Source organism: Drosophila mojavensis, unplaced genomic scaffold, assembly GCF_018153725.1.
Source record: "Drosophila mojavensis isolate 15081-1352.22 unplaced genomic scaffold, ASM1815372v1 contig_231, whole genome shotgun sequence".
NCBI classification, from domain to species: domain Eukaryota; kingdom Metazoa; phylum Arthropoda; class Insecta; order Diptera; family Drosophilidae; genus Drosophila; species Drosophila mojavensis.
Genome location: NW_025318772.1, coordinates 647316 through 675209, shown reverse-complemented (window position 1 = coordinate 675209; position 27894 = coordinate 647316). Strand labels below are relative to the sequence as shown.

General features: G+C 42.8%; 1 protein-coding gene across 2 annotated transcripts; it reads right to left on the bottom strand.

The window, feature by feature from the left end:
- Positions 1 to 137: 137 nt before the first annotated feature.
- Positions 138 to 26622, bottom strand: LOC6574500 (steroid receptor seven-up, isoforms B/C). Of its 2 annotated transcripts, XM_002000508.4 has the most exons (5): positions 25597 to 26622; positions 14630 to 14779; positions 8307 to 8858; positions 415 to 572; positions 138 to 254 (listed from the first exon to the last, which is right to left on the bottom strand). In XM_002000508.4, the coding sequence occupies exons 1-5, from the start codon at positions 26237 to 26239 to the stop codon at positions 138 to 140; spliced, it is 1620 nt and encodes a 539-aa protein (XP_002000544.3). In that variant the 5' UTR covers positions 26240 to 26622. The 2 variants fall into 2 exon arrangements, with proteins under 2 accessions (XP_002000544.3, XP_032587091.1); XM_032731200.2 differs by lacking the exons at positions 138 to 254; positions 415 to 572 and adding an exon at positions 6716 to 7978 and having other exon boundaries at positions 8051 to 8858.
- Positions 26623 to 27894: the final 1272 nt, after the last annotated feature.

The window sequence follows — 27894 nt, the reverse complement described above, 5'->3', positions numbered from 1 at the left end:
CTGTTGCTGTTGCTGTTGCTAGTGATGTTGTTGCAGGGATTGATGTTGAGCGTAGTGCTGCTATGATTGGCTGCCACAGCGGCCGCCACAGCTGCGGCTGATGATCAAGTTGTTGTCAATTGGCGCCACATTGTGTGTCACATCGAAGGCAGATAGGGCCAAGAGAAACTGTTGCCGCTCAGCAGCATGTCGCGTATCAGCGTTTCGATTGGCGTTTTGCCGACTAGACGCACAAAAAACAACTGCTCAATGACCTGGTTAATTGAAAAGACAAAAGGAAAAATAGAATGGAAAATATGAATCAGTATTGCTGTATTTCTTTGTGCTAAAAAATTGAAGCATAGTTCGAGTTCAATGATAATAATTGAATCTATATTCTAATCTGTGACAGATTATTCATTAGACTCTACTTACTTGTGAGGAGACGGTGCGTAACGATGGCAATCTGAGTAGCAATTTGCCGAACCTCGTGGGTTGATTGGGATACTGCGTTCTACAATACTCCTCCAGGGCGCACTGAGACTTCTCTTGCAGGGATTCAATGTGTGTCACATCCGACAGTCCGCAGGCATCTAAAAAAATATAATCAAAAAGATTCATTTAATATTGAACACCTCGAACTACGAGCAATTCCCTATAGAGGCAAATGGTCTGTGAGCCTATGCAGTTCACCTGGTGCTTGTCGCGAAATACGTATCCAGCGAATGGGTTTCCAGCGTCAGCTTAAGGCCACGCCCACACACAACAACATCAATAATAATAATAACTGTAGCTAGAAAATGGCACATGACGGAATTACGTCACTCGCATGATTTATGTCCAATTGAGGACTTCGACTCAAAGTCGAACAAGAGGCCGTTTAATTAAATTTACGAAAATTAAACTGAACGGCAACGCCCCTCTAGACAAAGGCCATAAACAAGACGCATGGACGCAGAGGGGGCTGGGGGTGTGGCTGAGGAGATTTCCTCTCTATGTTGTTGACTAGTTGTTAAAGCTAAAGACATTGCGCATACGCAGCGTGTGCCGTCACGTGTTAATTGCCAGCGACACAAAAGTTTGCTTATCAATATATACTCGTGTGTGTATCTATGCCTGTTTTCAAGTATTGCCGGACAACAACAAATTGTGCACACACGCGCTGTATATATATGAATGTATATGTTTGTGGTGCTGCGCCTATTTGAAATTCAAATTAGACATCAGCACTTGTAAATTTGCATAGCTTGAAGTATTCTCAAATGGATGCTCATATTCCATTTACTTAATTAGTCAGCAAGCAAAAAGTATCTTTAGCTCAAAGCAACAAAATGTAAACATACATAAAGTATCTTTTGCACATTACGCAAAATTTACAAGTGGCATTTATAACAGTTTCTCTTCTTCTTTTTCTACTTGTTGGCTGGCGTGCAGCTGGTTTGCGGTTTAATGAATTGGCCATTTGGTGATGTTGGTGATTTGGCCGTCGCTGGGTGTCCAACTCGTCGTCAAACGTATCCGATTGCAGTGTGAATTCAAAGTTGAAGTCGAATTTGAATTTGAGTTTGATTGCATTGCATTGCGAAATGCCAGCTATGGGACGTAATGTGTCGTTTAAACGTCTCGGATTTCAGCTCTTTGAATTTCATTATGCATTTGGATTGGTCGTAGCTGTAGCTGTCTTTAGCTGCACGCAAGCCTACTTCTGCTTGCCAGCTGTCAATTGAAAGCCAATACATTGAGCCACAATGTAAAATGAGTCAAACAAATCGGCAATAGGTTCATTAGAGCTAACTCCTCTGGTGGCAAAACTAACTGATCGCTAACATATTCGCACTTATGCGATTAAAATTTGCTATAGCCGTTTGAGCAACTCATAAAGATATGCGGCGATATATTTAGCGGGAAATAATAAACTTAGCTATTTATCTTCTATACAGACATAGATAACTCTGAAAAATATTTGTGCTTTGATTTCTTTATACTTAAATTACTTAAATACTTAAATTATTTAATTTAATGAAGTACCAAAAGTTCCAATTACTTAATTATTTTATAAGGTCTTAGCTCATAATATTCTCCCAGAATTGAATTTAGAATACCTAATTGTTGTCTTGAGTGAAACTTAAGCTGAGCTAAAAATCATTAATTTTGTTTAAATATTAAATATTGCAATATACATTCATAAACTTAAATTTAATTAATTTTCTCCAATATAAATTTAGCTATTTTTTAAATTTAAAATTTATTCATTTATGAATCTGTATAAACAGTCGATAGATGCCTTCTGCATTGTAAAGTGCAATAATAAACAAATTTAAAATTCTTAAAAAATGTTTACATGCATTTAACTAGTTTTCTGTCGTTTGCTAAGTGAATAGTCAAGCTGTAATATGCCGCAAAACTGAATAAATATCTATAAAAAAAATTGCATATAATTGCAAGGAATTTTGAGCTGAGTCACTGAGCAGTAAGTAAGTAATTTAGCGAGACGGCAAAATGCAGCGGGACTGTGACAAGTAAGAAAACTCTCCATGCTGCACGCTCGGCTTGCATTTGGGCCATTTCCAGTTGGCCCACAAAGTAAACAAATCATAAACAAAGCTGAACGTTAACTGCGATGCTGGCTAAAAGGCCTCCAGCCACACAATGCGCGTAAATCAAGATAAATGATTTGTCGCCAAAGGCAACAGAAATTCAATTAGCCATTATTAACCATTTCATTTCATAAACAACCAGCAACAACAACAACAACAGCCACAACGGCCATTGGGCCAATAATCGTGAAGTTACAAATTAGATTTGGCCAGTTGGGATTGAAAAGCTGAGCGAATCATTTCACTTGGCCATGGTCAATAATTGTCAATTGACTTTGGCCATTAGGTTTTGATGATCCGGAGCCCAGGCAGCCCGACAACGAATAACATAAAAGACAACGAGTCCAGAGGACATGAGAAGCAGAGGATGAAGAAGAAGCTGAACCAAAAAAATCTGGCTACAATTCGAATCAATAAGCCAGTCAAGCACAAATTTTATTTTCATTGAAATGCAGCAGAAGACGACGGAGTGAAAGAAATTCAAGTTTGTGAATTTGGCCAAAAGAAATGCGGCCCGAAGCCGAAGCAGGCTGCAGCTTTCTCGGGCGTTTGCAACGGGCTGCGGCTATAACTATGGCTTAACTTGGCTTTGATTTTTTCGTTTTGGTTTTCGTTTTTGTATTTTTGCTTCCTTTTTTTTTGTGTTTTTTTTTTGGTTTTTTTTTTGGTTGGACCTCTGCCTGGGCTGCCTTCTGCGCAGTTACTAACTCAGCGCGGAGATCGTGACCGCGTGTTTTAAATGCATAATGACCGTAAAGTAGTTGATGTAACTACGTAACCGAATTGTGCTGCCAATAACAACAACAACAGCAACAATAACAGCAAATGCAGTTACAACAACATGCATATCGAATAAGGAGCAGATTTTGTTGTTGCTTTTTTTTGGTCACACAAGAACGTGGCACAGGCTCCGCCCCCTCCTTCCCCCATCCACAAATCGGACCAAAGTAAAGGTTAAGCTGTTTAACCAAAAAATTATGAATTGCTGCATTATATTTTATTATATAGTTTTTATGGCCGGCAACTAGTACGTTGTTGGACTTCGTGTCTGCTTTTGGTAACAGTTATAACTTTATTTAGTTTTAATAAGCATTAGGAAAATGCAAGGAGAAAAAAAAAATACGGCAACAAGACAAATGCCCGTAGATATGGCTCGAGCCTTTGGGCTGGGTTCATGTGGGGTCAGCTATGAATTTATAATCGAGCGCCATTTGTAAGAGTTGTTGTTCGCCGAAAATTGACAAGAAATGCAACATAAAAATGGCAGGTATTTGCTAGGTGACATAGTTCTGGAGGAGCTTAAAGAAGAGGCAGAGAAATGGCTAAGTTGCAAGGGAATGGTATATGAAATAGCACAATCATTCTTTTGCAAAGAGAAAGTATACCGAAATTGAGGTATGAAAATAAAATTAAAATTTTGAAAAATAAATAAATGTATTTATATTATCTATATTTATTTTATTATTCATTTTATTTTTTATATTTATTTATTTATTTATTTCAAATATCCTATAAGGCTCAGAATTAATTAAATTTGTATAAAAGTTTTCTTTAAAAATTACTACTTGCTCTGGTATTTTTAGTTTGTAATATATAAAAAAAAAAAAATCACCAAACATAACTTTTATTATAAAGTACACTCAATTCATACTGTAAGGCAAGACCTTAGCCTGTTTTGCCAAAGAAAATTGAATATCTCGACAGTTTGATCGAAGCTGAATCTTGTATCTAAGCTTAACTGATTGAACATTTCAGCTGTGAGCGAGTGGGTAAAAGAAAAGAGAGGTTAAGCTAAAACGCGCCCAAAAAATGATTCTGATCAAAGAGAGGTCTCAGTGTACGAAACTGTTAATTACAAGGCACAAAGGCACGTCTGTGGCAATTTTCGGAAAGTAGCGCAGGCGATCAATGAGCACCCACAAAACGATTTGGGCATCAGCAGAGAAAAACTCAGAGTCAGCCGCAGCCGCAGCCGCAGCCACAGACACAGACATTGGCAGAGCCAAGGCACAAAGGTTGGCCAGAGCTAAAACCAACACAAAATGTTGGTCAAAAAGTGTGGCTAAGACATGAAAGCTACAACTCTTAACAACTGCAACAAACGACAGCAATCAGGCAGCGAGCGTGTGGAGCAAGAGTGGAACGGGTGGTGGTGCGGTGAGGCAGTACATAGACGTGGCCACAACCAGATTGGAAGATGCACCACCGAGAGCTTGGGCAGACATGTCGTCAACGTGCCGCCGCCTGGCTGCAAGGCAGCAGGCAGAAGATCTACTAAGTCTATACCCGGTATTTTACTACTGCGATCGTGTCTATCACCGAGGGGGGGGACAGAGCAGAGCTCAAGCGCTGCAGCGATTGATCGGCTGCAGTTTATGGACTCATGCAGCCAATTCAAATGCAATTGCGCTGCACAAGAGACTGAGCTGGAGTCGAACTCGGAGTTGAAGTCGAACTCGAAGTCGACGTAGAAGTCGAAGTTGGAGCCGCAGCTCTGGCAACACGAACTCGCGACGCCCCCTCACAATGGACCCCAGCCCAAAAGCCCAAAACTCGACACACACAGCGTTTTGGAAATTGGAAAATTATTTTCATGGCTGTGGCTGTGGCTGTGGCTAGATCGAGCTGGACCTGGACCTGGCCGAGGAGCAGCCGCTGCGGCTTGTAAGTAAGCGACATAAACGAGTGTTGTATTAATGTTCATAATGTGGTATCTCGACGTCAATAAACGTCGCCAGCTACAAACGGGCGGGGGATAGGGGACTCTGTGCTGTGTGCTGTGTGCAGTCAGTGTCGCAGATCGAGGACAGCTGCTTGACAAAACGAACGGGCCAAGCTGCACACTCGCACACACACACACACTCACGGGTGGCGTGTCGAAGGGGTAAAGCGGAGCTAAACTCCGCTTGAGTTGCAGTTGAATGCATCGCTGCATTATTTGGCCACTGTAAATGGACAATGGGCAGATAAGCGTGCCAGACAGAGCAACAGCTGCGCCATCGGCTCAGCCTCAACTTAGAGCGAAACTTAGACTTAGTTTAGTTTCTACTTAGCCTTAACTTAAATAAAATAAATATGCAGCGTTTATGGTTCAAACAGTTAATATTTGCATACAAATATTTTGAATTTATTTCATTTGAAAACGAAAATAAATAAATAAATAAAAATAAGTTAAAAACAAACATTAACAAACATTAAAAAATTAAGCCATGTGCCAAATTAGTTGGAAAAGTTTAATATTTATGTAAATGCTTATTATATGGATGAATGGGTATATGCATGTGTGTGTGTTAGGCGTATGTGTGTGTGTGCTTGTTTCCAAAGTCCAGAGCGTGTGTGCCATATGTGTATATGTGTGCGTAGCTGCTTTTTGTGGGTTTTTGATGCTTTTGTTTAGAAATAAAAATGCAAAATTAGTAAACGAAAAATATAAATCGAGTGCAGTTTAGAAAGATATGAAAGCAGCTAGTTAATTTTTATTTTAAGATTCCAAACTAGCTGCTTTCATAGATTTCTATGATATATAAATTGTCTTATGAATCGGTTATTATATTATGAAACTTTTTTAATTACCAATTCATAAACAATTTCCACTTTGCTCGAGACCTTAATCAGTAATTGTTTTTTTTTTTTTTTTTTTTCATCATTTTAAGGATTCGCAGCAAAAGAATATTTTTTTCTGAAATTTATAAACTTTTGTGTTCAGCAAAGGACAATCAATTTGTTTTAATACCATTGAGTCAATACAAATTTAATGATATTTAAACGAATTGATTGTATGAATATAAATATTTAGAAAAAAAAAAATGAATAAAATAAAAAATAAATAAATAAATAAAAATAACAAGTTTTGAAATGAGGAAAATATTTCAACACTGTAATTTTCTTAATAAAAATTAAAATTAGAAAGTAAGGAATTTTTTTTAAATGTGAAAAATATTAAAAATAATTGTTGTAAACAGGGAAAAAAATTCAAGACTTTCTAATTTTTTTTACTTACTGAAATTAAAATTAGAAAGTAAAGAATTTTTTTTTTTTTTTTTTTTGAAAACCCAAAAAACAAAACAAAAACTATCAAACAGTTAAATAAGAAATAGATAAATAGAAAAGCAAATAATTAAATAAAAATATTTTCCGAAATATTAATTAGTATTTAAAAGCAGCTATGCCATTTTCTATGGTTGTCAAATATATTGAGTTTGTTCAAAATATTTTAAATAAATACTTTCAATTTTTGGAATTTTCGCTTGAAGCATTCATTCAATTGATTGCTCCAATCGAATCTACAGTGGAAACCGTTAATCAAAGTATCTTAAATTGAAGGTTAGTAATCAAGCCACAAATCGTTGTTAGTTCTCAACTAAATCAAAATAAATAAATGAAAATAATTAAATGAAACGAAAAAAAAAAAAACGAAAAGGGCCAAAATAAAACGCTTAGAACTAGTCAACAACAGCTTAAAGAATTAGTAACAAATGGAATGAGTAAAAACACAGGTTAGGATTAATTTTTTGTTTAACAGCAACAGCAGCGTATATTCTCAACTTCTCTCTACTCCTCTCGCTTCAGCTTCTTCTATCTTTGTTCGTATGGATTTTTGGTAAAGTTGTTCGCTAAACTAGATTACGGCTAAAATAATTTAGGACTTAGACTAAGGCAATAAATACATAAGCAATAGGCACTAAATTTAACTTTACAGTAGATACATAGTTTAAGTACGACATTGATAAATAGATAAGTTACAGTTACATAATCTAAGCCCAACGGTTTAGCTGGGTAAACTAAACAACTGAGATTCTTAAGGTGGGCGGGTGGTTAGGGAGGCGGGGCCTCGGGTCTACAGCTGCCATCTACTGCCCGCTAGGCTGTATGGCGAATATCTATAGCTGGGACTGCCGAAGCTGGCGCCGCTGCCGCTGTGAGCGGCCGCCGCAGCCGCTGCCGCCGCCGCATGGCTAACGCCGAACGGCGTGCTGTGATGGAACATATCAAAGGCCGAGCCGAAGGCGCTGCGCGGCGGCGTCTGATAGAACATGCCCGCCGGCGTCTGATATGCTCCAGCCAGCGAGCTGCTCGTGGCGGGGGCAACAGCGGATGCGGATGCGGAAGCAGTGGGTGAGGCATTGGCACTGGCATTGTGTGTGGATGAGGCGCTGTGGTGGGAGGGCTGGGTGGGCAGCGAGGCGCCTAAGCCACTGCTGTTGCCGCTCGAATCGCCACTGCTGCCGCCGCTGCCACCGCCGGCATTGCCGTTGGAGCTGGCATACAGCGCGGTAAGCAGATCGACTTCAGCATTGGCATTGGCATTGGCACTGGACTTGGCGCAGCTGCTGAAAGCGCTGCCGGCAGAGGGCACAACGGGCACAGCAGGAGCAGCAGCACCTGGATCGCTCTTAACTTGGCTGGCAGTCTGCGATGGCTGCTGCTGCTGGTGCTGGTGCTGGTGCTGGTGCTGTTGCTGGTGCTGCAGCTGCAGCTGCTCTGCCTGCTGCACTGCGGCCTCAACGCCAGCCACGCTCTTCATGAAGGTCGCCAAGTGGATGGGCGCCTGCTGTAGTTGCGTCTCAAACTCTGAGCGATTCAGCTCATCGAGATGTTCGCGTACCACAGCAATGACGTCATCGTGGCTGCACTCAGCGGAGCTGCCAGCATCCACACGCCTGCCGAGCAGTGCTGAAACTTTGGTTAGCAGTGCGGGCACATCCTTGTACAGGATGTCCAGCAACTTACCGGTGGTGAAGAGCACAATGGCCTTGAGGCAGGAGTATTCGGCCGAGTCGACATGCAGCGCCTTCAGCTTCTCCACCTGCTCCTGGAAGATGCGTATGTGATCCATGAATGCAACCACGCGATCCGCCGCCATCGGCGAGGCGTGCAGGCCGGCGGCAGCCAGCAGCGGCGCCACATGCAGTGGCATCGAGCATTGGCTGGCATTCAGGACGAACAGCTCCGACCAGACAAGGCGCAGCAGTGCCACCTGATCGGTAACCTGCAGCTCCGGAAAGAAGGGTATGTTCTTGGCCCACTCGACGGCGGAGAAGAGCAGCCGTGCGGCCAGCTCGCAGATGTTGTCAATGCCCATGATATTGTTGGGCTGCAGGCACTGGCCGTAGCGGGATGTGGGGTACGGCTCGGCGCGCAGCAGCAGCGAGATGTAGGAACTGAGGTACGAGTGCCCATTGAAACCAGCCACGCCCATTGGATCGCCGTTGGCCAATTGATACTGGCCGTGCATGCCAGCTAGGCCGGGCTGTGTGGGCGGCACGCGGCCACGCTGAACAGCTGCAAAGAGTCAGAAAGAGAGAGAGAGAGAATTAGTATGAGAATCTGCATTAGGGAATGTATATGTATGTGTGTATGTGTAACCATGTATATGTGTATCCCTGTATCTCTGTATCTGTGTATCTCTGTGTCTGTAGCCAAGTAATTCAATAGCGCGCTCTTTTGTGCGCTTATTTTGACCGCGACATCACACGCCACACAATGTTGCCCCATTCAGCGTTGTTGGCAAAGCTGCCACAACGCACAATGCCTATCGGGCACCTCAATCTCAGTCGCACTCTCCTAGACGCTGCGCTGCCCTTTTGTTCAGCGACCGACAACGTCATAAGATACTTTTCTCGGCTGCGACTACCTTGAGCCTACCCTGAAACCCTTTTCTTTATTTTCTTTTTTCTTTTTTTTACTTAAACATAATTTCAATGTCGTTGTCCCTTGCAACCCCCTTGTTGCCACAACTGCTTAGATATGCAAATTCAACTAAATACTCTCAACGCATCTTTTAAGATACAACAGCACGTGAGAGTGTGTGTGTGTGTTGAGCAAAATTTAAGCCTAAAATGTGTAAACAGAGCGAAAGCGAAAAGTTAGTCAAATGCCAGCCAACAGCTGTTCGAATCGAGCCCAAAAGCTCAGCTCAGGCGAGCATAGAACGGAGGCAGATGTGTGCGAAAGAGACAGCAGCAGATAAGATTGATCAGAGTGCTAAAAGAGACCAAACGGTAGCTCTGTGACTGATGAAAGGGAAAGAGCTTTTACTTAGAAGTTGCGGTTAGACTTACTCAAAAGTTGCGCCCGGGCAAATCCTGTCATCAGAAAGAGAGACAGGTTATGAAAGAGAAAGAGAGAGATTGAGAGATTACTGTTTACTGAGTTGAGAGGCAAATGAACGCTAGAGCTGAGCTCTGAGAGCACTAAGAAGCTGAGCGGCATCGAAATGGGCCCAGAGGAAACTGAGTATGCAAGTCTACTAAGAATTGATACTAAGATAACTCCATATCAATTGACTGCTATTAAGAATGAGATTCGATTATCTGAGATAGCTTCAATCCAACACGAAATTCATTAAGAATTTATAGTTTTCATGCAAAACTCTGCTCTCAAGTCAAGTTGTTTTTAGGGTGCGCTCCTGGTATAGCCGCATGCCTAGTCTCTGATCTTTGAACTGCAAAGTTCCCTTGCATTAGTTATAGGTACAAAGTTGCACCTGCATAGGCTCGAAACACAGCTCGAGACAATTTTGTAGGGGCTTGGCCAAACGCATTCGATACAAATATTATTTTATATACATTTTGTTGTGAAAATAAAAAACAATGGAGCCTTGCGCATTGATGCTTGAGTGTTGTTGGCAAATGTGGGTTAGCAAAGGCTTTTTTACACCTTCAAATATGAGGTACACACCTAGACGGAGTCATATGCACCACACCTAACCCCACTCGAGGAGCTGGCGCAACAGGCTGGGCTTCAATGGAAGTAATCAAAATAAAAATATCGCAAAAATGTTTGGCTCAAGGCGCTGAAAAGCAAATAAAGCCAAACATGATTATTGATCGGGCCAAGTGTTCGGCACAGCCATTGTCTAACACACACACACATGCATGCACATGCACACAGATACATACGCACACAGCTGTCTAGGCAAAAGTAACGTCTTTTGTTCAAGCGAAAAGCGAAAGCATTTTTGGTCAGCAGACAAATGAAAAATCCAAAGAGCAACATGCGGAGCGAGCAGCACTTGGACCAGGGTAGGGTATTTGTTTATTGCTTTACGCAAGCAATTAAGTGCACGAGGGGGTTGCAGAACCGGAACTGCCAAAGATTTGACCACTGTCCAGCGCCGGACGAGACAATTATTTATGAAATACATTTGCGTAATTTGCGCAGGCAAAGCACGGCTGATCCTCAACGGATCTATGCAGGCAGCCAGGCTGGCAGGCTGGCAGGCTGATAGGCAGAAAGGGCAGAAGACGCTGCAAACCGGTCTCTCACTCACTCACTCTCTCTTGGAGTCTACGACCGTCGTCTCTTTCGCTCCTGTCCAGTGGCTGAGCCGAGGCTTATTTATGCGCCTGGGAAAATATATATTCCACACTGACCACAGTGACTCAAAAACTTGCCAGACTGACCGCAACTGCAGCTCAGCGCAGCTCAGAGCAGATCAACTCCAACGACTTTAGCTGATAACGCAGCAGCCAGCAGCAGTAACAACAACAACAATAACAACAACAGCAACAACAATCCAAAACAAGAAGAGTGAGAAGAGTGAGTGAGTGGAGCAGCAGCGTCTGCTTGGCTTGATTACTTAATGAATGAATTCTGTGGGCCAGCACGTGCTCAAGTCTCTGCTGCGCTTTTGTTGCTCATTGTTTTGGAGGCCTCGCACTTATGTAATCGATAAACGATATACAAGTCATCGCGCCAACAACACTCGAGCGCGTGTCCAAGTGGCTCGCAGCTAATTGTGGTCAAGTGGATAAAGTCTCTGACAGCCGCAATCCGTCCAAATCCGTGCCCCAAGGGCTCGATGCATCTGCGAAAATGTCATTTCCGGCCTCAGGTTCGAAAAGCCTTTCACTCTATGCAAATGCGCGCTTTGAGTATTTGCTTCGCTTTTAATATAGCACTTTACGGTGGTTGTTGTTGCTGTTGTCGCTAATATTATTGTTATTTGTTGTTCAGCTAAAATTTCCATTGTTAATTATAATGCCTGCATGATATATGTAAGTGGCTTTAAGTGTCTGTCTAAATTGAGCAAGTCGATTGCATTTAAAAAGCTTTGCTTTACATATTAAATATTTTGTTTTCGTTTGTTGTTCGCATAGAGTCTAAAAAAATTATAATTATACCTCCAAGCATTATTATATTTTTTAAATATAAATATTCACAGTTGAAGTAGACTTTGATTTTATTTAAAATATATATACTATACAACATTATGGAATTTCAAAAGGGGAATCACAACGGCGTTTCTATTAAAAAAGTCCATATATTGTTTATTTGAATTTTCAATTTTAAGGTGTACATATTTTTTTTGCTATCGTAAGATGAAGATTCCTGATAATCCTACATCACATATCTCTCGATCAACCCACTGACTGAACAAAGCCCACTTCAACCCTCGTTGCTGTAGCTTTGCGACCAGTTTCCTCACTTCAAGTTCAATTTTTACTGTAAATTCTTGTACTTTTCTTTCGTTTTGCTTGCCAAAGAAACTATTTATATAAAAAAGTGCTTTTATAAACAGAAATTAATTTCCCTGGCTCAACCCTTGGGCCGAAACAAGTTTCGGCTCAATTTGTTGTCCAGTTCGGTGACCCAACCTCAGCCCCGGGTTCAGTCCAGCCCAGTCCACCCCGTCCAATTGACACTGCAATTTAATTAGAGCGACCTTCGTGCCTTGATTTTATGCGCTTTTTCGGGTTTTTCGCTGTAGAATTGCTTGACCAGGTCTCCCGAGGCATAACCTTTGTGCTGCTTTTATTCTAAGTAGCGCCCAAAAGGAAGGAAAAAAAAACGAAAAAAAAAAAAAAAAAAAACCGTACTGATATTCTATGCAGAAAAGACATTTTCTCACGATTTCTCAGCTCTGATATAGGTTTTAGGCAATTGTGAACTAGTTTTTACGCAGAACTTGTACATTAGGAAATGCCATGTGGAGAAGGGGGCAAAAGGTGCTGAACTCTTTTGCGTTTTATTATGATGAAGTTGACAAGTTGTTGTCAGTGCCAGTGGCAGTGGCAGAGCTACAGGTAATCGCATGCTTAATGGCCAAACAGGTAGCCCACACCTGGGTTCACAGCCCGCTTCATTAGCCACCAACAGAATTTGGTACTGGGCCTAGCCAGAGCTATGAAGAACGAACGTGAATTTAGTCATGTGTATTTCTTTTTTTTCTTGTTTTGGCTATAAGCAAATATTCGTTTAATATTTTCATTTGCGCAATAGCCGCGCTTAAATCAATGTTTAGATACATTTAATTACAATGGCGGTGTCTGTAGCTGCATTTTAATTGCCTCGTTCTTAACCCAAATCACTGCAGCAGCGACAACATCTGCTGTCGTCAGCAGCAACAGCAGCAACAGCAGCAACAGCAGCAGCAGCGTCAGCAGCGGCGGCTATTAGCATTTTGCGAAAAACCTGTCAATATTAGTGCAAATAATAACAGCTTTGTGCAGCAGCTGGACAAGTCTCTCTCTCTCTCTGTCTCTCTCTCTCTCTCTCTTTCTCAGTATATATATGTATGTTTATAGAGACATATATATTAATATGTATATCTGCCGCCAGACAGTTGTTAATTGTTAATGCCGACAACTGCAACTAAGCAAGCGACCACGCAGTCACCGAAACCAGTCAGTCAGTCAATCAGTCAGTCAGTCAGTCATTCATTGATCGATTCACTGTGGCGTCTGTCAATTTGTCGTCGTTTGCCAATTTGTGGACAAAGCATTTGTGGCCCAGCTATGCCAAATATTTGCGCTGTTGCATGCTGCCTTCGATTAAGTCAGCTCGTGCACTGCAAGAAATTACCGAAAATTTCCCATATGCTTGACAGATTGCATATACTTTGCGTCTTCCTATTTAGCCAGCAAAGCTCTATGATTAGGCTGTGCATGCTGCGGCTCGTTAGCTCATAATTTTCTGCCAGTGTATGTCACTAGATCTAATCGAATTAACTTTAATAAATCATTTGAGCCAGCGCCATGGACAGAAAAAAGTGTCGACACACAAATTACAATATCGAGCTAATTCCTAATTCAACTATTCAACTATTCATGCATTCAAGTATTCCAACTGTTTGCGTATTCGATTATTCGAGTACTCGTGTATTTTTTTTTTTTTTACTCATTCAGTTTTAATTATTAACCAACGAGCGAACAAGTTTGCATTTGATCTTTGGGGTCAATATGCTGCAGCCATAGCTTAATTGTTATTTTGTATACCCTGTAATCATAAAAGTGTGACTAGCGGGCCTGATGAGCCTATGCGAGAGCTGCTAACTCAACTGTTTCTTGTATATGTTAAGCTGTCTATTTATAGGGTATGCTCTAGTTGATGTACCTTGGTACCTTGCACCTTGACTCTTTGAGCTGGTTTCACTGTAGTTATGGAACTTGACTAAATGTCATGTGGAGTTTGATATGCAATGCAGTCCGACAATGAATGGATAGCAAAATTGAACGCTAGTCATATAATGTCATTAATAGACGGCGATTATTAAGTTATTTAGAAGAGTTTGATTAGGATTCCTAGCAGCTCTGACAGTATAAGTCTTATATAGATCTAGAGAAGAGCGCTAGCTTTTCTTGAGAGTGGTATGGCGAGTCTCGTGATATAACATCTGTTTCTTGCGCGCTATTTTGAGGCATGACCCGTTTTTTCGCTAAGGTTCTTAGAGTTTCGGCCTATCATCAAGTGGCGCATTCCTTGGCAGACCACTTGGCACTGCCGCAGCAGCCAAAGGAGAGCAGCCCACACTTGTCACTCGTGTGTTGAGTGCAAATTCGTAGCATCTGACATTTAGTTGTCCCATTTATTGGACCGCACGTAACCCACATGCGATAGAAAATCAAATTTGAATTCGCTCGCAGTCTGTGCAGTGCTCTACTTCCGTTTTGCAGTGTAGTTGCTGCTTGCTCTGTCTCGGCGCATTTAATTTATTTATGTATTTGCCTCACTGTTTGACTTTTAATTGACCCACAGCCAATGCAAGAAATTTCGCTGATCACAGTTTGTCTACATAGGTATACTATATGTGCTATATAGGATGGACTTACCTTCGCGTCGCATGCCCATTTTGAGGCACTTTTTCAAGCGGCAATATTGGCATTGATTGCGATGATGCTGATCTATGGGACAGTTTCTGCTGCCCCGACACGAATATGTGAGATTGCGTCGCACGGAGCGCTTGAAGAACGATTTGCAGCCTGTAAAGATGGATGGTAAATAAATGAATAAATGTATTCTGAGAACTGAAGAAAAATAGTTGTAAAGCATATTTGAAATTGTCTAAATATATATCTATAAAATATTCAAAGAAAAGTCAATCTATATAATAATGTAGAAATTATGATAATTATTATAATTCTGCACTCTACTGATTATTATAATATAGTATTATATAGTCTAAGATATACCGATTCCTGAGATTCTTTACTCTTCTCTGTGCTTTTCTCTCGTAAACATCTTTATGATCTATCCAATATATAAATGCTAAATACTTTAAGCCTCGGCTACACCTCCAAATGCTTTGGAACAAGCGAAACAAATTCCATGGCACTTGAATCAAATGGGGCAAAAAAAGGGCAACAAGAATTGTTACCACTTGTAAAGCAAAGTATCCAAAAGCGCAGAACATGCCACCAAATGCGGCAAGTTGCGCTTCACTTCATGACACTCGCAGCTGTTAGTCCGAGTCCTGCCATACGATGCCCTCCCTCCCCTTCCCTCGCTCACTTGTTGGCCATGTCAATGGTCATGTTACACGTTTCATGGCTTAACGCCTTCCATAAAATTACCTTTAATGGCTTTCAATTAACAAAGTGTATCTGTGGGCACGAAGATACGACTGTCCCGGGCACTGTCCCAGGCACTGTCCCAGGCACTGGAGTAGCCAACAGGCTGTCGAAGAGCAGGCAGTGCCTCTTATATTGCTGGGCGGCTGCTGAATTTTAGTTTTTGGCTCCACGAATTTACTGTTAAGACTAAAGACTAGACAAGCTTGTTGTTGTAGCTATTGTTGTTGTTGTTGTGGGCAGCCATTAAGCACTCACTGATATAGTTGGAGCCCGTCGCGTTGTTTGCAAGCTGCATTGCAATTTGATGTCGCCATCCTGCTAAACATGTGTATCACTTGCGTTGCCCAGCTCCGTACAACATCTACCGCGCCCCACCTCCGCCCCCTCTCTATCTATCTTCGCTTACAGTCAGCATCCTGGTGCTGATCCTGTTTGGCTGCGGGGGCCGCAGTTTAGGCCATGCCACACAAAATTTCTCACAATAACTCAAAACAATGGCATATGCTCATAAAATTCGTTTTAAGCTGTAAAATCATCATCAAACAAAATATGTTAGGCCCAGCCAGCCAGCCAGTCAGCCAGCTAGGCAGCCAGCCAGCACTGCAGTCACAGTCGCAGCCCAGTCTCGAGCTATGCGATCTGTGTGCTATAAAAGATTTTCAATGCGCGCTCCTGCCCAAGCAGTCAAGGCACGGGGAGGCGTTCGGCGCTGCGACTGCGTTGCGATCGTGTGCACTAAAACGTGCCCAGGCACAGGCAACTAAAGCTGGCTGTCCAAGTCGATCAACAGATGCGCTATAGACGAGCTATGAGCTGCATTGAAGTAGGATTTGATCTGGGCTGAAGGTCTGACTGAGAAGCTTGCAAATAGTTTGTATAATTTTGAAGAGAAAAGACAAAATCTGCTTGAAAGTGAGACTTAAATAGATAACAAAATCAAATGGAAAATTTTAATACAAAATTTGATTGAGAATCACATGCATAGATAGACAGCAAAAGTGTCAATAGTATGCTTTTTACTGGAAAGGAAAATATTAATAATAATATACATACATATATCGGTCGATAAGATGTTGGATCTGCGAGTAGCTGCATTTAATATGAGAAGGGCATGCGGCAGTGTCTCAGCTGGCAAGGCAAACGTTGGCCTCACACGCCGCGCTAGACAAGCCCAAGATGCAACTGAAAGGCATCTAGGAAATATACACACACTCACACACACACACACACACACACTTATAGAGAGACACACTCACACACACATGTACATGCACACACTTAAGCTTTTACACCATATGATCTACGAATAACGATATTGTACCGAGTCACGATTTCTGCACAAAACGTACCGTTGCCTGTGCCTCTTTGCGACTGGCTGTGGCTCTCGCTGTTGCTGCTGCTTGCCGGGAGGTACGGAGGGAGGGAGCTACGGGCCGGACAGGCATAGGCCTGGCCGTGGTACCTACGGCTCTTGGCCGCGCAGCGAAAATAAAAGAACTGCAAGCGGGCGACCAGGCGCTGCCCATATGCGCATATCGCGGCTTTATCTGGAGCTCAGACGATGCGAAAGCTGTGCCGTGTCGTTATTGATGAAGATACGAGCAGAAGCATTCAGCTATGAGCCAAAAGATACCGTAAGCCTAGGCAGAGAGCGGGCAGCTGAGAGGGCGGGCGCTGCTGGCATATCATGTTATATCAATAATCGCAAAAGGGTGGAGCGAGCGAGCGAGAGAGATACAGATACAGATGCAGATGCAGCGAGTACAGATGAAGATGCAGTTGTGAAGCTGTGAAGGTGTAAGGCCCAAAAAGTCATTTCGAGTGGAGTATAGAGGAGTCTCCCGCCCACCCCCACTGCCAGCCGTCTGGGAAGCCCTAGAGCTGATTGGCTCTCCGGGCCTTGCTAAGGCTTCGAAATGTATCTCATAAGTGCAGACAGTTTAGTTATAAGCCAGGCGCACTTTGCGGTAGTTTCAATTACGCTTCAGCTTAATTGCAGGCCTGCGGCGAAGGTGTAGAACGGGGGGCGGCAGGGGGGCGGGTGCTGGTAGCTACTCGCGTGCGCTACGCGCCATAAAGCGTTCAATACAGTTAGACTTCCAAGAACAACAGCTAAGCTCAAGCGTTCGTTCTATTAATTGAAGTTCCTGCAATGTGTGCGAAAACAGCACGATATCAACCGACCCCCATCAGCCCCTCACTGCCCCACTCACTGCTAGCGTGACCATGGCCATGGGTGCCCGTTGATGGCCCCTGCCCCCTCCCCTCCTCCCCTCATAAATGAAAGTGCAGACTTTTGCCGCTTGGCCGCTTCAATTTGAAGCGTGAAATTGGTTTGGGCCACAGCGAGCGAGCACATATGACCAACTGCTAATGAGTGCATATGAGTGTCGCTACGAGTACTCTGAGTGTCTATTCGAACATTATTCAATTGCCAAAACAAGCCCCAGGGTTCTTGGCCAATCGCAGAGGTTTTAGCGGTCGGTCAATGCACCGTTGCGCAGAAGTGTAACACACACACACACACACAGCAAGTCGATAGCAGTGGCCAGACGCCGCCCCATTGTCGGCTCATTTTCTAATTATTAATACATACACACACACACACACACACACAGCTAGAGTACACAGCTAGAGAGCCATCATTAAGTCGCAATAATTAAATGTTAAGCTTACATGTGCAGGCTGCTAGTTCAAGTAATTAGCACAGCGGCTCAAGACTTGCTGGCTAGAGATGAGCGTGGGCTCGTGACACGAGCGAGATCAAAGTATTATGAAGTAAGCAAATGAACTAATGCCATTACGAATTGTAGAAAGTGGATTACTTTCAGAGTGGGTAAATCGTAAATAAACAAATTTCTTAGTTTTACTATGCGATTTCCAGTTGAAAACGATTCGACACGCTCTCCTCTCTAGGGCAGTCTGGCTAAACTGATGACTGAGATTGAGCCGGCGGCAAAGCCAAAGCGCTGCAAAAGCTAGACAAAGTATCTGGAGTACAACCGAAACATAATTGCAGACCCAGACACGAACCGCAAAATGTTTTAACTTGCATGCACTTCGAGTATCTACAAAATGCACTGATTATGAACGCGCTTGAACTTCGCGAGGCGGAAGCTCAGTTTCAATTGCTGCTGCTGCTGCTGTTGCTGCAGTTGCTGTGATTTCAGCTGCTGCTGCTGCTGTGCAGGTGCCCCCACAGCTGATTACCTGGCAACAGGTAACAGCAGGCAATGCCATTCGGGGTTGACATTGCTATAAACCAGCGGGGTTTATAGCTCGATATAGGTCAATGGTAACGATTGTTGTGGGAAGCTGAGAGTTGAGAGCTGCGGCTGCTGCTGCGGCTGCTTCTGCTGCTGCAATTGAAGAACTCTCCACTTAATGAAAATGCTGCTCAGACTGAGTCAATTGTAAATTGGTTACAGTTGGTTTCTGGCCTCGTTACTTTCGGAGTAGATACGAATTTAAAATAAGAGAAAAACAGAAACTTATTAATGTGAACTGAGATAAGGCTGATGAGCTATAGATACACGTTAAGGGAATGCATTAACTCATTTCGGTACAAACTCAGCATCGACTCAGCTAATGAGAATCGCCTAGAGAGGCGATGGAATGTTTAGCATTTGCATTTGGGCACATTTAGAGGTACTTATATCAGAAATTCTTGGGGCTTCTTGAGGCCTGGGCACAGATATTTATGCTGTTGAGCCAACTGCAGACGCAAACCCGTTTTCTTAGCCTACAATTTGTGTATATTAGGTACGTCTAGGCAGCGTCTTGGCCCATATGCCACCATATGCAGAGCAATTCGCACGTTGCCAACGCCAACGAGAACAACAACAGCAGTTGCTGCTGCTGCTGCAACAACATCAACAACAAAAGGCCGCCAGAGTCTTGGCGAAAATAAAGATAAGCGATTTAGCTTTGATTTAACTGATGCTATGTGAAGTTATGCGCAGCCGAAAGTCTCTATGGGAAGTGGCGCGGCCAAAGCCCAGTTCGAGGCCCGGCTCAAGTCCGAGTCATGTAGCTGGGCAGCAACAACAACAGCAACAACAGCGACAGCGACAGCAACTGCGAGACATTTGGCGATAAGAGCGACTATATTGCAGCGGCGTTGCTGCACTATTAAAGCGGCTACGCCGCGGGGCATGTCGTCATGTTGCAAGTGCATATGGAGGATGCCACGGAACGTGCACAGCTGAGGCAAAGGGCACAGCAAGCGAGTTTGGAGTTAGTCGAATATACATACACACATACATGCATATATATATGTATATTTGTGGAAGGGCCATGCTGCAGCTGATCGATTAGCCAGGTTAGCTGCAAACGAAAATTGCGCATGAAGTGGCAACAACTGTGTCTGCGGCATGTTGCACGTTGCCCCTGGCTGAGCGGCGGCTGTAGCTTAACATAATTAATTAAACCGTTACATTATAAAGCGGATCAAGTCGCTCGCTAGTTCACGATTTTTCCGCTCGAGACGATGGGCCAGGGGCCAGGGGCAGGGGCAGGGGCTAGTTTACGAAATCGCTTCGTGTCAGGATGCATTTTTTGCGCCTCATTTGGCAGAGAGACGAGGCACAGTTGCAACTGCAACTGCAACTTCAACTGCAACTGCAACTGTGGCAGCAGCTTTATTGGCTTTAACTTGGCTTCTAAGTACAACGATTTGTACTACAAGTCGGCGCTTAATGATTACAATGTCTGCCCTCAGTTGTTGTTATTGTTGTCACTGTTGTTGTTGTTGCTGCTGTTGTTTTGGTTGTTTGTTTTGTCTTTGCACAAAATCTGTTTACAATTAAGTTTCGTATTCGACGCGATTTCGCTGTTGCTTTTTAATGAAGGGCTGGCGCTTGTGCCAAATATTTTCCAATACCAGGGAAATAAAAACAACAAGGAATACAGGCCAAGCTCTGCCAGCTCATTAATGTTGACAAAGAGTTGAGTATTGCTCCACAGCTCCAGATTAGAGCCCACCAGAAAACCAAAAAAAAAAGAACAAAAAAAAAACAAAAAACAAAAAACAGACTATAAATATTCAATTTCTTGCCTTCAGCTACCTCACAATTTGTATGGCCACAACGAAATAAGAGTTGAGCCAAGAGTCTGCTGAGGGGAGGACACGTAAATCATGCCAAATCGCACGGAAGTTATAAATGTTTATCATGCAGCGATTTATATGCACTCATATATGATATGATATGGGGGCTTAATTCAACTAACCCCATCTCTTTCACTCTCACTCTCACTCCCTCTCTCTGCCTGTGGCTCGAAATGAATGCAAATTTAATACAAGCTTCGATATTTATTAAGCTTTTCGTTACTAATTAATAAGTAAAATACGCTGTTTTTGTGGCGGGCGTCGCTGCCACGCCCCCACAAGCCGAAAAGGCTGCAACGCCATAAATTGCAGCCACGAAAAACACATCTGAAAAATGCGCAGTGGGCGTTCTTAATTTTTTTGCAATCGTATTTACTTTGTTGCTCTTACTTTTGTTTTTACTTTTTGATTTTAGTTGATTTTTACTTTGTTTTGTTTTTATTTTTTGGGGCAACGAGTGGACAGCTAATTGATTTATGTGCGCCTTTTGTTAAAGCTCAGCGACCGAGTCTACCAACTGGAATTTTCATATAATTTATTGAAGGCGAGCCAAAAAGTGCTGAGGCTGAAGCGCCATTTCGAATATTTTCCCTAAACCGTTGCGAGGTATAAAAGTGAAAAGCCATACATATATTTCGTATGCCAATCAATTTAATTATTGGCGTCAGAATCTTGCTGGCATCTTTGATATCAAAGGAATCAGACAAAGAATTTCTCAAAAAACTGTTCACATTTGATTTCAACTCAAACAGTTTTCTACAGACTTATCGCGGATTTTTCCACAACTTTGAGTGGACTTTGAATGGAATGAATAAACGAATATTATATATTAGCCAAGTCTTTAATCATATTAGAAACTCTCACTCAAATTTCAGCCCTATCCCATATATCATATCACTTCTCCAGCATAAGGCCGCGCTGAAGTCCATAAGAAAAAGTATTTCCTTATTTTTTTTTCCTTTGCTGAATGCAATTTACAATTATTTCGTCTTTTTCTTTTGCATATGGAATGAAATTTGTGCTAAATGCTTTATTTGCCTACAGCATAATGAAGTGAATTAAAAAGCCACACATGTTGTTCAGCAAATTTCTTCAAAAGGAAACGCTCATCCCACAGCCAGCATACAATAACAACAACAACAACAACAGCAAAGGAAAAAGATCTCTTCGGACAGATACAAGATACAAACGCACAATGATGACTTTGGACAAGCATAAAGCATAAACTGTGACATTGTCAACATCAAAAATTGTACTTTTTTTTTACGAACTTTTCGACAACGAACGAACAGAAGGAACAAACGAGATTCCGCTTGACCACATACATATGAATTCTTGAGTTTGGGCTGCGCTTTAATTGCGGGAACGTGGGAAACTATTTAAATGGGCTGACATCAAACGCTGCCTCCTGCGCATTGCGCATTGCGCAAAATGTTAATGTGGCCCACAGCGCTGGGTTGACAAAGTATCTGTGTGTCTTCGTATCTTTGAGATACATTCGCAGCGAGCTCTAATGCAAGTCGCTCGCGCTTAACAATTAGACAAGCGCCAGCCCAGAGTCTGCCTGTCGTATTTTTATATTATTTACTAGCTTTTCCTTGCATTTTCTTAAAGAGTTTTCTCTTCTCGCTGCGCGGCACTGCGCTGGCTGATGTTTATGTGGCATTTAATTAATTGCATGCCAGCTACTTAGATGTTGGAGTAATTTTTCATAAAATTTATTTGTCATTTTCATGTGGGGCAGCAGATAAATCAACTTAATTAGCTTTTGACATGGGCGCTAAGATAACTCTTCATGCAATAAATAAACGCAGCGCAATTTGCAATGCAAAAGGTGTGTACGTCTCTGCAAAGTTCTTGGAAAGCTGCTGCAGCCATAAGAGAGAAACAACTGTGAAAAAAAGCTCAAGTATTGCCAACTAATAGCCATGACAAATAGCTAAATTAATGGGGGAGCAGGAGGCGTGCAGTTGTGTGTGTGGGTGTGTGTGTGTGTGTGTGTGTGTGTTGTCGATGTTGCATTAGAGCGAGGCACTCATTATTAATATTATCAGTCGGCTGATATCAGCGCACATTTTTCAACAGGAGTTTGAACCGTGACTTTTTAGCCAAAAAGGTTAGCCAGCCGAGTTACAAAAACAAAAAAATAATGAGTGGGGAACTGATATTGCTCAAGGTATGCCAAAATCGCCTACAAATTGAAGAAGCAGCTGTGTGCAAAATCAAACAAGTTGGACACAGCAAACCTAAAGGACTGAGGGGTTAGGGTTCAAGGCACAGATACACACACACATATACACACACACACACATACGCATATGCATAAGCATAGGCTACAATTAATCTTGAGACGTGAAGGGGGTTGCCTTTTGGAATAAATTTCACATACTGCGCCCTGCCACCGGACAGAGCGGCAAGCACAGTGAGACAGACTGGCAGGCAGACTGAGCGACAGACAGACAAGTGAGACAGCGGCGAGAAAACGAGTTGGGCCAAGTATCTGCAAGTACGTGTAGCTCAGCTTTTGGAAGTGAATCAGCTGAAAGGACGCAAACGGCGCACATTATGGCATTTTGAAGCCAAAGCATGACAGAGAGAGAGAGAGAGGGGGAGAGAGAGAGAGAGAGAGAGAAAGAGGGAGAGAGAGGGGCGAGCGGAGAGTGAGCTGTAAAGAGAGCGCTCACATAACGCATAACTGGCAATGATATGCGTCTAAGCGCTTTACTATTTATTTTCGAAAAAAAAAAAAAAAACATTCTCGCAGCGAGACTTGAGAGACTAGCATAGAACAAAATAGATTGCTATCGTGGCAACATCATCAGCGGCAGTTGGAGCAGCAGCAGCGCCCCCAAAAGATATACAACAACAACAGCAAAAGCAACAGCAGATACATGTATCTGTTAGCTACATGCATGGCAACATGCGGCTGGCAGAAAACACCTTCAGAATGCAGCGAGGCGGTCACTGAGCCACATTTTTTGATTGTTGTTGTTGTTGTTGTTATTCTAGTTGTCTGTGTTGTTGTTGTTGTTGTTGCTGCTGCGCATGCGTACAAAATGCTGGGTGATTAATAATAATAAAAGCGCCTACAATGCATAGTACAGTGGTTGCAGCTGCGCAATGTATCTGTGAGATACTTTTTTATGCGCTGTTGATAAGAAGAACTGAGGGCAGTTGATAGCCTGATGAGTGTGTGTTGCAGTTTAGGCTTAAGCTTCTTAAACTTTATTTAATATATTCATTAATATAATTCATTTCAAGAGAGCTTGGCTGGAATATTTTTACAATATCTATTTGAGAATTTCTTTAAATGAATTTCTTAAGAAATGAAACATAAAATATTGACAAAATAAACAAATTTATGTTTATAAAACTTGAATTTAATTATAGTTATAGTGAATTTCAATATATTATAGTCATAATGAATTTCAATATTCTTATAACTCAATATTCTAATTTCCCATTACTTTTGCTAGTTTTTATACAAGCTCAACCACTGTGCGCATGTAGCTACGCTCCGCAGCTGTAATTTCTCTCTGACTAAAAGCAGAACATTTGAAGAGATACGAATATGACAAGTTCAGCCTGGCTGTTGTACTAAATGCCAGCGCTGCGTGCAGCGTTAATCTAAACTCATGAGTGCAGTTTTTTGCCCCACAGCTGAAGTACCTACACCCTGGCCGCCGTCGCTCTCCCTCTCTCTCGCTCTCTCTCTTACTCTTTCTCTCTTTTTGCAGTCCCTCTGCCAACTGGCATCTCGACCAGGTCTAAGACAATAAAAAGGTGGGCGCTTCATTTAGCGGCCACAGCCGCCACAATTTGCATGTTTGCACAACAATTGTTTGGCTTGCTACAAAAGCGCGCACCGTATTTTATTTAGATAATAATAATTTTTTCCACTCGTTCTCTTTTCCTATTTTTTTTTGTTTTTATTTTTTATCTAGCGATAAGCGAGTCGAGTGGAGATGCGTGCGCGGGATCGCGGCAAGTTTGTTGTGTTGTAACGGCGTTTTGACCAGCCCAAAGTATCTGAGAAGTGCGCCGTCTTACATAATACGCAGCTCAAGTGGCGGCTGCTTTTTTGAGATATTTTCTGCGAAAAATTTCATATGCAAAAATAGCTGAGATTGCGAGGGACTCTCAGGCGATATTTAGATACAAAAGTATCTGAAAGCAGGTTGATACTAGTCAAAAGATACAAAAGTATCTGAGCTAGACTTGGCTGTTGGATATACAGTGAAAACTAAAAATATATAAATTGTTGTTGTTTTTTTTTTAATATCTTTATCTTACTTTAAGTAATTGCAACTGTAACTGTACTTGAATAATATTATTTGTTAAGTAATTTTAGTAGCCGCAAAAGTATCTTTATGGCTGAGATTGTGTAAATGCATCTAATTAAAGTTTTCGACTAACAACAAGCAGAATATTAGTGGCACAGTGGTAACTGGCTACAGCAGAAGGCAGATTCTATGATCATCTAGTGTAGGGTTGTTGAGATACAAAATAATCTTTTTTTACGCATCTGCAATATTTATGGCTTTGACTCAGACTTGCAGCAGGTACAGTAAATACACGCTATTAGATGAGGATATACACAAATAACAGCAGCCGAGTTTGTTTGGCAAATCAGCTATGTCTGAGATACAAAAGTATCTTTTGCGTATTGCAACAATAACTCAGCTCAGTTAGCGTGGGCTTTGCACCAACTAGCTAAATCAAATTGGAATTCTCACACAACCAGGTGTGGACTGCTTGTGTTTTCGTAAACAGTTAGCAAAGTAACTACGACTGTTGTCATTCGACGAGCCTCGCTCCCTGCACACCCACCTCAGGCAGCTGGCCAACTTGTCTCACATCACCGAATTTTATTGCCAACTCATCAAACTGCCATAATTCACAGTAACTGTCAAGATCAGCACGCTTTTGAGTAGTTGGCGAGTCTGCGAGCTGAGCTGCCAGCCAAACTATCTGAGGCCCAAACATTTCTGTTCAGTCATCATCGCTGCAGATCCACTCGGAGTGGGGCAGCGCTGGCGCAGTCACAATTGAAATCAACTGTCGACTGGCAGTCAATGGATATCTGGCGATTAGAATTAGGCCCGGCTGGGGTACTCACCTTCACAGGTAAATTGTCCGTAGTGCTTGCCGGAGCTCTTGTCGCCGCAGACGACGCACTCGATGTTCTGTTTGGAGTCGATCTGGGAGCCGCTGTTGCTGCTCTGGGAGTGGGAGCTGTTGGCCTGGGAGCTGGGCGTGGTGCTGCCGCCGTTGTTGCCGCCCGCCGAGCCGCCCAGGCAGCTGGCCGACTGTGAGCCCTTGATGATGGGCACCAGATCCACCGAGCCGTGGCCGGACTGGCCGCCGCTTGTGTGATGGCCGGACGTGGAGCCGCTGCCATTGGCGCTGGGTAAGCTGGAGAGATCCTCCTTGATGACGTGATGCGCGCTTTGGTTCAGGTTCGCCGTGGAGGCGGTCAAGCCGGACAGATCCTGCTTGATGCCCGACGACTGTTGGCTGGCCACGCTGCTGGGCGTGGTGCCACCACCGTTGCCGCCCCCACTTGTGTTGGTGCCCGCCAGCGAGCCGGGTCCGGCCGAGGCGTGCAGATGGCCACCCAAATTGGGATCGTGCCAGGCACTGTGCGGCGGCACGCCCAGCGTCATGGAGCGCGACAGGCCCAGATCGAAGGCGGACAGCTCGGCGCCGGACTGCGGCCGCGGGTTGAAGAAGCCGGGAGCCGTGGACGGGGAGGCGCACATGACGCCGCCACCGTACACGCTCAGGGAATTGTGCGTAATAATTTTGGCGGCCGGATCGGAACACGTGGAATAACCGCTGGAATACACTTTGCACGGACTTTCCACGCCCAAAACGCAGCAAAGTCACCAAAACAACTTCTTTCCGAAAATTGCTTTCAATATTTTTCCCAAATATTTTTTTCACACTTTTTGGGCAGAGTATTTTCTGGGCATAAATATTTTTTAAAGAATTTCTTTTCGAATGCAATTTTGTTGTTAATTATTTTCTTTTTGATCTGCACATTTTACACAAAACACTTTCTGTGGTTTTTTTCAATTTTCAATTTATTTTCAATATTTTGTAAATATTTCTTTATTTTTTTATTTCAAAAATTTATTTCGTTGATTCACGCACACGATTTAAAATTTTTGCGACTTGTTGAAATATTTAATTTTATTTGATTAAATTTTTTGAAGATATCTTTAATTTGTTTGCTCGCCTTAGCGCTGCACTTTGATTTGCTCATATATGTGTACATATATATTTATTTCGATTGTAATATATTTGAAAGAAAATTCAAAAATTTTTCTATCTTGTGTGGAAAATGCGCGTCATGCGAGCAGCGAAATCTCAGCTGTTCTCGTAAGGCCTTTTAGAGCCTGACTGGCAAAACATTCGTGGCAAAAGGTACACGACCCGACCCGACTCGACCGTTTCGACCTAACGACACATCACACAAATCTCTCTCATTCCACCACAGATACAGAGATATACAGCAACAGCAACTGCACCCCGGCGACTGTGTCTGCTCTATTGCTGCACTGTTCGCGCTCACGGCGACCCAATGGCCTGCCCGCAATTGAGTGGAAATCTTCGCTCGCACTCGCACTCGCACTCGTACTGGCGCTCGCGCTCGGCAAGAGCGAGCACTCTGCTCTCTTTGGTGGCGGGGCAAGACCTTCGATGCGTTTGGCTGATTTGCTCAGCGGACTCACCACCACCACCACCATCAGTACCACTACTACTACCACTCCAACCATTAGCATGAATATGAACTACCACTACCATCACCAACCGCCGCACCACCACCACCACGAAAACACCTCACTCACTCTCCTTCTCCGACTCTCTCACTCTCTGTGAGTGCATTTTGTGGCCGGCTCTCGCGCTCATTTGATTTGCTGGGCGTCCAACAAGAACTTGTTTCTGTTAACATTTTCTTATTAGTTTTGTTGTTGGTGCATCTGTTCGTTGCTTTACCGTTAGGTTTCTTATCTATTTGCAGCCGAAATCCGCTTTTTTAGCAGAAAAAAACTAACTTTAAAATGAGCTCCACCTACCCGAAAAAAATAACACATACTAATATGTGTATCTATGTATATATACAAAATTTGAGTCGAAAAGTTTTCTGGTTGGTTGATTAAAGTGCGTCGTGCTCCACATTTTGTCGTTTGCTTATCTTTGCTCAGCTTTAAAGTAATGGCCGATATGTGGATATATATGCGTATATATATGTATGCGTGTATATATAGATATTGGAGCTGCCATTGGCTGTGCCCAGAGATAAGCTAAGTAAACTTTCGTTAGAGTTTCCAATAGTTAGGACTTGCTCTTTAAAGTGGGCGCAAAGTGAAAATTCAGTTGTCTTTTCCATATTTTAGTTTTTCATATTTTC

Excerpts from the sequence above, each read along its gene's own strand:
- LOC6574500 (XM_032731200.2), bottom strand. The coding sequence starts at position 26,239 with ATGTGCGCCTCCCCGTCCACGGCTCCCGGCTTCTTCAACCCGCGGCCG. Across the intron at positions 14,780-25,596 it reads CGGACAATTTACCTGTGAAG|GCTGCAAATCGTTCTTCAAG; the intron begins GTGAGTACCCCA and ends CCATCTTTACAG. Across the intron at positions 7,979-8,050 it reads GTGCAGCAGGCAGAGCAGCT|CCAAGTTAAGAGCGATCCAG; the intron begins GCAGCTGCAGCA and ends GCAGACTGCCAG.